The sequence below is a fragment of the Rhinoraja longicauda genome, chromosome 28 (assembly GCF_053455715.1).
Source record: "Rhinoraja longicauda isolate Sanriku21f chromosome 28, sRhiLon1.1, whole genome shotgun sequence".
Lineage (NCBI taxonomy): Eukaryota > Metazoa > Chordata > Chondrichthyes > Rajiformes > Arhynchobatidae > Rhinoraja > Rhinoraja longicauda.
The window spans coordinates 30,447,143-30,457,142 of NC_135980.1; the positions used below are offsets into that span (position 1 = coordinate 30,447,143).

A 10,000-nucleotide genomic window follows, 5' to 3' on the forward strand; every position below is an offset into this window, starting at 1 on the left:
GATGGCCAGAACTCCCATGGCCTCCATCACGTTCTGGGGAGTAACAGTCAACAATGGTCACCTCACTGGCGATAAACGGCCTCCATGTCTCCCAATCATCTCACTGGAGAACGGGCCGCTGGGCACGAGACCGGCCACCGCCAGACCAGGGGCAGCAACACTCAGTCACCGGTCATCATGCTTTTAGTTCAGTTTATTTCACAAAATGCTGGAGTAACTCAGCAGGTCAGGCAGCATCTCAGGAGAGAAGGAATGGGTGACGTTTCGGGTCGAGACCCTTCTTCAGACTGATGTCAGGGGGGGGGGGACGGGACAAAGGAAGGATATAGGTGGAGACAGGAAGATAGAGGGAGATCTGGGAAGGAGGAGGGGAAGAGAGGGACGGAGGAAATATCTAAAGTTGGAGAGGTTAATGTTCATACCATTGGGCTGCAAGCTGCCCAGGCGAAATATGAGGTGCTGTTCCTCCAATTTCCGGTGGGCCTCACTATGGCACTGGAGGAGGCCCATGACAGAAAGGTCAGACTGGGAGTGGGAGGGGGAGTTGAAGTGCTGGGCCACCGGGAGATCAGTTTTGTTAATGCGGACCGAGCGCAGGTGTTGAGCGAAGCGATCGCCGAGCCTGTGCTTGGTTTCGCCGATGTAAATAAGTTTAGTTTAGTTTAGGTTAGTTTAGAGATACAGCACGGAAACAGGCCCTTCGGCCCACCGGGTCCGCGCCGACCAGCGATCCCCCGCACATTAACACTGTCCTACACACACGAGGGACAATTTACACTAATACCAAGTCAATCAACCTACAAACCTGTACGTCTTTGGAGATGTGAATGTTTCTTTTGAAGATAGATACAAAATGCAGGAGTAACTCAGCAGGTCAGGCAGCATCTCTGGAGAGAAGGAATGGGTGACGTCTCTTGTTGAGACCCTTCTTCAGACTGATGTCTATTTCTTTTGTTGTTTATTGTGGGTTTTACAGAGCACTATGTTTACATATTGTGTTGTGCTGCTGCAGGTAAGATTTTCATTGTTCCGTTTCGGGACATCTGACAATAAGACCTCTAAACTCAGTCTGGGAACAGCTCCATCCAAGACCCGCAAGAAATTGTAGGGAGTTGTGGACGCAGCCCAGACCATCACGCAAACCAACCTCCCTCCCACTGACTCCATCTACACCTCACGCTGCCTTGGCAAGGCCAGCAACATAATCAAGGACCAGTCTCACCCCGGCCACTCCCTCTTCTCCCCTCTCCCATCGGGCAAGAGGTACAGAAGTGTGGAAACGCACACCTCCAGATTCAGGGGCAGTTTCTTCCCGGCTGTTATCAGGCAACTGAACCGTCCTCTCACCAACTAGAGAGCGGTCCTGACCTCCCATCTAACTCATTGGAGACCCTCGGACTATCTTTGATTGGACTTTACTGGACTTTACCTTGCACGAAATGTTATTCCCTTTACCCTGTATCTGTGCACTGTGGACGGCTGGATTGTAATCATGTGTTGTCTATCTGCTGACTGGTTAACACGCAACACAAGCTTCTCACTGCATCATGGTGCACGTGACAATAATAAACTCAACTAAAACTAAAGTAAACTTCCATGCATATTATGAGCAGCAGCTAACATCATATGCAGTGATACAAATAGCAGATGGTGTAACCATGTGTTTTAGTTTAGTTTAGAGATACAGAGTGGAAACAAGCCCCTTCGAGTCGGCACTGACCTGCGATCCCCCCCACACTAACACAACCCTACACACACACGGGAGAATTTACCATTACTGTCCACCAAGCCAATTAACCTGCACGTCTTTGGAGTTTGGGAGGAAACCGGAGCGCCCGGAGAAAACCCACGCAGGTCACGGGGAGAACGTACAAACTCCGTACAGACAGCGCCCGTAGTCAGGATGGAACCCGTGTCTCCGGCGCTGTGAGGCAGCAACTCTACCGCTGCATAAGAGGTAGCTTTGCCAACTGGGCGCATGCAGATGTGTGGGATGGAACTGCAGGTGCTGGTTTAAACTGAGACCAAACGTAGACTGGGCGATGGTTTCGCCGAACACCTTCGCTCAGTCCGCCTGGACCGACCTGATCTCCCGGTTACCAAACACTTTAACCCCCCCCCCCCCCCCTCCCACTCCCACTGTCCTGGGCCTCCTCCATTGTCAGACTGAGGCTACATGGAAATTGGACAAACAACATCTCATATTTCTCTTGGGCAGCTTACAGTCCAGTGGTATGAATTTTGATTCCAAGTATCTTCAAGTAACCCCTGTATCCCCTCTTTCTCCGTCCCTCCCCCACCCAAGTCGTACCAGCGACAACGTTGTCTTGTTGAGTCTCATTGTCTGTAACTCGTTTTCACCTAGCCCACAGCCAACAATGGCCTGTTCCCTTTAATCATCGTTACTTTTTTGCATATTTATCATTCATCTGTTCTATATCTCTCTACATCACCGTCTATATCTCTCTACATCACTGTTTATATCTCTCGTTACGCCTTTCCCCCCCGACTCTCAGTCTGAAGAATAAGAAAATAACTGCAGATGCTGGTACAAATCGAAGGTATTTATTCATAAAATGCTGGAGTAACTCAGCAGGTCAGGCAGCATCTCAGGAGAGAAGGAATGGGTGACGTTTCGGGTCGAGACCCTTCACCCATTCCTTCTCTCCTGAGATGCTGCCTGACCTGCTGAGTTACTCCAGCATTTTGTGAATAAATACCCCCAGTCTGAAGAAACGTCACCCATTCCTTTTCTTCCCAGAGATGTGTTCAAGAGAGAGTTAGATTTAGCTCTTAGGGCTAATGGAGTCAGGGGGTATGGGGAGAAAGCAGGAACGGGGGTACTGATTGTGGATGATCATCCCATGATCACGTTGAATGGCGGTGCTGGCTCGAAGGGCCGAATGGCCTACCTCTGCACCTACTGTCTACGTTTCAATGCCTGATCCGCTGAGTTACTCCAGCATTCTGTGTCTATCGCAGATGTCAGTCCTACCTGCCACTGGCCAATACTATCCACCCTCTGGCCGAAGGGCCTCTGGGATCCGGTGCAGAGCTTGAAGGCATCGCTGCGGATCTCGATGACGTTGTTAACGAGGGCACACATAGCAGCGAGCGGGAAGGCGGACGAGAGAGAGCACCACGTAGCCAAACTGGATGAACATTTCCTGATAGTCCTGGGAAGGTGTCCTGCAGAGGAACCGAGGAAAGTGTCAGACACGGGATGGGAGGGAACAAGTGAAGGATAGAATGCAATGACTCTGCAGGATGAGGGGAGGAAGAAGGGGTGATGAATCTGTGGAATTCCATTGCCACAGGCGGTCGTGGAGTTGTGGTATGGTCCTTTAGTTGGCATCAGGTCATAAGGGATAGGAGGGAGAATTAGGCCATTCGACCCATCAAGTCTACTCCGCCATTCAATCACGGCTGATCTATCTCTCCCTCCCAACCCCATTCTCCTGCCTTCTCCCATAACCCCTGACACCCGCACTGATCAAGAATCTATCTCTGCCTTAAATATACCCACTGACTTGTGGCCTCCACAGCCGTCTGTGGCAAAGAATCCCACAGATTCACCACCCTCTGACTGAAGAAATTCCCCCTCATCTCCTTCCTAAAGGAACGTCCTTCAATTCCTCTAGACTCTGCTGCTAGTGGAACATCCTCTCCGCAGTGGGAACCTTGACTGCAGTGGGGCCCCGCGATCGACCTGCGGCCAGTGGTGGGGGGGGGGGAAGGGGAAGACCGTGAGGGGGGGGGAGGGGGGAAGACCGGAGGGGGGGGGGAAGAGGGGAAGACCGTGGGGGGGGGAGGGGAAGACCGTGGGGGGGGGGAGGGGAAAGACCGTGGGGGGGGGGGGAGGGGAAACCATGGGGGGGGGGGGAGAGGAGGGGAAGACCGTGGGGGGGGGGAGGGGAAACCATGGGGGGGGGGGGAGGGGAGGGGAAGACCGTGGGGGGGGGGGGGAGGGGAAGACCGTGGGGGGGGGAGGGGAAAGACCGTGGAGGGGGAGGGAGGGAAAGGACAGTGAGGGGGGGGGGAAGACTGTGAGGGGGGGGGGAGGGGAAGACCGTGGGGGGGGAGGGGGAAAGACCGTGGGGGGGGGGGGGAGGGGAAGACCGTGGGGGGGGGGAGGGGGAGGGGGAAACCATGGGGGGGGGGTGGGGGAGGGGGGAGGAAGACCGTGGGGGGGGGGGGGAGGGGGGAGAAGACCGTGGGGGGGGGGGAGGGGAAGACCGTGGAAGGGGGGAGGGAGGGGAAAGACAGTGAGGGGGGGGGGGGGAAGACTGTGAGGGGGAGGGGAGGGGAAGACCGTGGGGGGGAGGGGGAAGACCGTGGGGGAGGAGGGAAGACCGTGGAGGGGGAGGGAGGGAAAGACAGTGCAGGAGGGGGGGGGGGGAGACCGTGAGGAGGGGGGGGGGAGGGGATGACCGTGGGGGGGGGGGGGGGGGGCCCGCAGCGAAGAACAATGGAGGACCCGACGTGGGAGGGACCACCGTGAGGGACTGTGGGAGAGCAAAGGGGGACCTGGTGTGTGTGTGTGTGTGGGGGGGGGGGGGGGCACACTAGTTTTAGAAGTCTGTGTTTGTTTGTTTGTTTGTGTGTTATTTGTTCCGGTCGCTTGTCTTTTTCTTTGTGTTTCCAGTTTTAACGTCAGGTTTTCCTGTACCTCGCTCGCTCGCTCGCTGTGTGTTGTGACTGTCGCAGGCCAATCTCCTGTAACCGGGGATGGATAACGTCAAAGGTTGCAAATGGAATGTGGAATTAGTGCCGAGCTTAGGAGGCCCACCCGCTTCCCCATCATCCAGCCTGACGTAGGAAGTATATTTTATTCAGAGGATGGAGTCAGTGAAGGCTGATTGTTTAAGTGTTGGCAGACCTGTTGTATAAACTGGCCAGATATCACGCCCGGCTCTGTCTCTTCTATTACAAATATCTTTAAACAAAATCTTGAATTAAAACAGACTTCATCAGCACAGGATAATCTCAATAATGCCGCAGCGGTTTAGTTTAGAAACGTAGAAGCATCGAAAGTAGGTTGCAGGAGGAGGCCATTCGGCCCTTCGAGCCAGCACCGCCATTCAAAGTGATCATGGCTGATCATCCACAATCAGTACCCCCTTCCTGCTTTCTCCCCCAATATCCCTTGATTCTGTTAGCCCTAAGAGCCGAATCTAACCTCTCTCCTGAGTTTGGAGATGAGTGGAAACCGGCCCTTCAGCCCACCGGATCCACGCTGTCCATCGATCGATCACCTGTTCAAGATAGACACAAAAATGCTGGAGTAACTCAGCGGGTCAGGCAGCGTCTCTGGAGAGAAGGAATGGGCGACGTTTCAGGGGAATGGGCGACGTTTCAGGTTGAGACCCTTCTTCGGTTTCTACTGAAGAAGGGTCTCGATCCGAAACCGTCACCATTCCTTCTCTCCAGAGACGCTGCCTGACCCGCTGAGTTACTCCAGCATTTTGTGTCCACCTTTGGTTTAAACCGGCATCAGCAGTCCCTTCCTACAAAAGCTGCACCAGGTCTCTTCTCCAGGAGAGGGGTGCAGTTGGAGTGAAGCACACAGTTGTATCTGGCATGTGTTAGTCACGGTTATCAGTGTAGATTATTGTCACGTGTATCGAGGTACAGTGAAAAGCTTTTTGTCGTGCGCTAACCAGTCAGCAGAAAGACAACGGTGCATTTGGAGAGCGGGAAAAGCATTGGTCCAAGTCAGCATCGATTTATGAAGGGAAATCATGCTCGACTAATCTTCTGGAATTTTTTGAGGATGTGACAAGTAAAATGGATCAAGGAGAGCCAGTGGATGTAGTGTATCTAGACTTTCAGAAACCCTTTGATAAGGTCCCGCACGGGAGATTGGTGAGCAAAATTAGAGCACCTGTATTGGGGGTAGGGTATTGACATGGATAGAGAATTGGTTGGCAGACAGGAAGCAAAGAGTAGGAATATACAGGTCCTTTTCAGAATGGCAGGCAGTGGCGAGTGGAATGCCTCAAGGCTCGGTGTTGGGGCCCGCAACTATTTACAATATGTATTAATGATTTGGATGATGGAATTAGAAGTAACACGAGCAAGTTTGCAGATGACACAAAGCTGGGTGGCAATGTGAACTGCAAGAGGATGTTAGGAGGTTGCAGGGTGACTTGGACAGGTTGAGTGTATAACAGAGCCCCACACTGCCCCTGTGTGTGTAACAGAATCCCACACTGGCCGTGAGTGTGTAACAGAGTCCCACACTGCCCGTGAGTGTGTAACAGAGTCCCACACTGCCCGTGAGTGTGTAACAGAGTCCCACACTGCCCGTGAGTGTGTAACAGAGTCCCATACTGCCCCTGTGTGTGTAAGGTCCCACACTGCCCGTGAGTGTGTAAGAGTCCCACACTGCCCGTGTGTGTAAGAGTCCCCACACTGCCCGTGTGTGTAAGAGCCCCACACTGCCGTGAGTGTGTAACATGGACGTACAGTCCCACACTAGCTGTGTGTGTAAGAGTCCCACAATGCCTGTGAGTGTGTAAGAGTCCCACACCTCCCCCTGTGTGTGTAAGAGTCCCACACGGCCCATGAGTGTGTAACAGAATCCCACACTGCCCGTGAGTGTGTAACAGAATCCCACACTGCCCATGAGTGTGTAATAGTCCCACACTGCCGTGAGTGTGTAACAGTGACGTACAGTCCCACACTAGCTGTGTGTGTAACAGAGTCCCACACTGCCCGTGAGTGTGTAAGAGTCCCACACTGCCCGTGAGTGTGTAACAGGGTTCCACGCTAACTGTGAGTGTGTAAGAGTCCCACACTGGCCCTGAGTGTGTAAGAGTACCACACTGCCCATGTGTGTGTAAGAGTCCCCACACTGGCCCTGAGTGTGTAAGAGTCCCACACTGCCCGTGAGTGTGTAACAGTCCCACACTGCCCGTGAGTGTGTAACAGAGTCCCACACTGCCCGTGAGTGTGTAAGAGCCCCACACTGGCCCATGAGTGTGTAACAGGGACGTACAGTCCCACACTAGCTGTGTGTGTAACAGAGTCCCACATTGCCCGTGAGTGTGTAAGAGTCCCACACTGCCCGTGAGTGTGTAACAGGGTCCCACACTAACCGTGAGTGTGTAAGAGTCCCCACACTGGCCCTGAGTGTGTAAGAGTCCCACACTGCTCGTGAGTGTGTGAGAGCCCCACACTGCCCCCTGTGTGTGTAACAGAGTCCCACACTGGCCCTGAGTGTGTAAGAGCCCCACACTGCCCCCGTGAGTGTGTAACAGAGTCCCACACTGGCCGTGTGTGTGTAACAGAGTCCCACACTGGCCGTGTGTGTGTAACAGAGCCCCACACTGCCCGTGAGTGTGTAACAGAGTCTCACACTGGCCCCGTGAGTGTGTAAGAGTCCCATACTGCCCCCTGTGAGTGTGTGTAACTGTCACACACTTCCCGTGAGGTGTGTAAGAGCCCTACACTGCCCGTGAGAGTGTAAGAGTCCCACACTGCCCGTGTGTGTGTAAGAGTCCCCACACCGCCCCGTGTGTGTAACAGAGCCCCACACTTGCCCCCGTGAGTGTGTAACAGAGTCCCACACTGCCCCCGTGAGTGTGTAACAGAGTCCCACACTGCCCCCTGAGCGTGGTAAGAGTCCACACTGCCCATGAGTGTGTAAGAGCCCCACACTGCTGTGAGTGTGTAAGAGCCACACACTGCCTCCGTGAGTGTGTAAGAGCCCCACACTGCCCCCTGTGAGTGTGTAAGAGTCCCACACTTCCCGTGAGTGTGTAAGAGCCCCACACTGCCCCGTGTGTGTAACAGAGCCCCACACTGCCCGTGTGTGTGTAGGAGTCCCACACTGCCCGTGAGTGTGTAAGAGTCCCACACTGCCCGTGAGTGTGTAAGAGCCCCACACTGCCCCCTGTGTGTGTAACAGAGCCCCACACTGCCCGTGTGTGTGTAAGAGTCCCACACTGCCCGTGAGTGTGTAAGAGTCCCACACTGCCCCGTGTGTGTAAGGGCCCCACACTGCCCCCTGTGTGTGTAACAGTGCCCCACACTGCCCGTGTGTGTAACAGAGCCCCACGACTGCCCCCTGTGTGTGTAACAGTGCCCCACACTGCCCGTGTGTGTGTAAGAGTCCCACACTGCCCGTGAGTGTGGAAGAGTCCCACACTGCCCCGTGTGTGTAAGGGCCCCAACACTGCCCCCTGTGTGTGTAACAGTGCCCCACACTGCCCCTGTGTGTGTAACAGTGCCCCACACTGCCCCTGTGTGTGTAACAGAGCCCCACACTGCCCGTGTGTGTGTAAGAGTCCCACACCGCCCCCTGTGTGTGTCAGAGTCCCACACTGCCCCCGTGAGTGTGTAAGAGGCCCCACACTGCCCCCTGTGTGTGTAACAGTGCCCCACACTGCCCCTGTGTGTGTAACAGTGCCCCCACACTGCCCCGTGAGTGTGTAAGAGCCCCACACTGCCCCCTGTGTGTGTAAGGGGAGGTGCAGGCAGGCACTGACCTCGTACTTCTGCATGCAGCTCTCGATCTCGCCCTGCGTGAGGGGGGGTCTCGTCGAGGTCCTCGGGCGGGTCCATCCAGGACAGCCGTGTGTGCCGGTGGAGTGGGCGCTGTCGGCACGCTCCGTGTCCCGGCGCTGGGTCCGGTGCCGCAGAGTGACGGTCAGCTCCTTGCCCTCGTGGCCGTCGTCCTCGTCCGCCCGGGGGTGGGTGCTCACACAGCTGGAAGACCAGCCCCCCCTCGGCCCCCCCGCTCCACCAGGATGGGGCTGCCTTCCTCCATCAGCATCCCCTCCAAGAGACCTTCCATCCCACAGCCACGCTGCTCCTTGCCCGCGCTCCGACCGCCCCCCCATGAAGCTGACCTTCTTGGACAGGCGTAGGCCACAGTCCAGGATGTTCTCCCCATCCTCCTCCCCATCCTCCTCCCCCTCCTCCTCCTCTTCACCCTCCCTCTGCCCCCCTCCTCCCTTCCCCCCACCCTCCTCCTCCTCCTCCTCGGGAGCTCCGCATGCCCCGTTCTCACACTTGTCCCCCTGGCCCCGGCCCATGTCCACCTCTGCTGGGGTTCGCTCCGCCGGGGCCTCAGGGGAAGCCCCTTCCCCGCGGAGACGACGCGGAATGTGCCGGAACAGGCTCCTGACGCTGGCCGCCAGGGCGTGCAAGGTGAGGTCCCCCTGCTTGTACCTCTCGTAGACGATGGGCTGCAACACCTCCTTCATGTTGGACATGACCTGTCTGGTAATCAGCAGCGTAGCCAACATCTGCAAGCACAAGGACAATCTGGTCAACCCAGCACAGGTACAACCCGGCACAGGTACAACGGAGCACAGGTACAACCCAGCACAGGTATAACCCATCACAGGTACAACCCATCACAGGTACAAACCCATCACAGGTACAACCCATCACAGGTACAACCCGGCATAGGTACAACTTGGCAAAATGTCATCCCAGCACAGGTACAACCCAGCACAGGTACAACCCATCACAGGTACAACCCGGCATAGGTACAACTTGGCAAAATGTCATCCCAGCACAGGTACAACCCAGCACAGGTACAACCCAGCACAGGTACAACCCAGCACAGGTACAACTTGGCAAAATGTCATCCCAGCACAGGTACAACCCAGCACAGGTACAACCCAGCACAGGTACAACCCAGCACAGGTACAACCCAGCACAGGTACAACCCATCACAGGTACAACCCAGCACAGGTACAACCCAGCACAGGTACAACCCAGCACAGGTACAACCCAGCACAGGTACAACCCAGCACAGGTACAACCCAGCACAGGTACAACCCAGCACAGGTACAACTTGGCAAAATGTCATCCCAGCACAGGTACAACCTAGCACAGGTACAACCCGGCACAGGTACAACCCGGCACAGGTACAACCCGGCACAGGTACAACCCGGCACAGGTACAACCCGGCACAGGTACAACCCGGCACAGGTACAACCCGGCACAGGTACAACCCGGCACAGGTACAACCCGGCACAGGTAA

General features: G+C 55.5%; 1 protein-coding gene across 1 annotated transcript in view; it reads right to left on the reverse strand.

Moving 5' to 3' along the window:
* Window positions 1-10,000, reverse strand: part of LOC144607014 (anoctamin-8-like) — a 39,619-nt gene that overhangs the window by 3,287 nt on the left and 26,332 nt on the right. The window contains 10 exon segments of the mRNA XM_078423549.1: window positions 1-33; window positions 2,996-3,133; window positions 3,135-3,179; window positions 3,181-3,189; window positions 8,493-8,537; window positions 8,539-8,583; window positions 8,586-8,699; window positions 8,701-8,740; window positions 8,742-8,837; window positions 8,839-9,254. The exon segment at window positions 1-33 is cut by the window's left edge and continues 99 nt beyond it. Coding sequence (XP_078279675.1) covers window positions 1-33; window positions 2,996-3,133; window positions 3,135-3,179; window positions 3,181-3,189; window positions 8,493-8,537; window positions 8,539-8,583; window positions 8,586-8,699; window positions 8,701-8,740; window positions 8,742-8,837; window positions 8,839-9,254 — 981 coding nt within the window.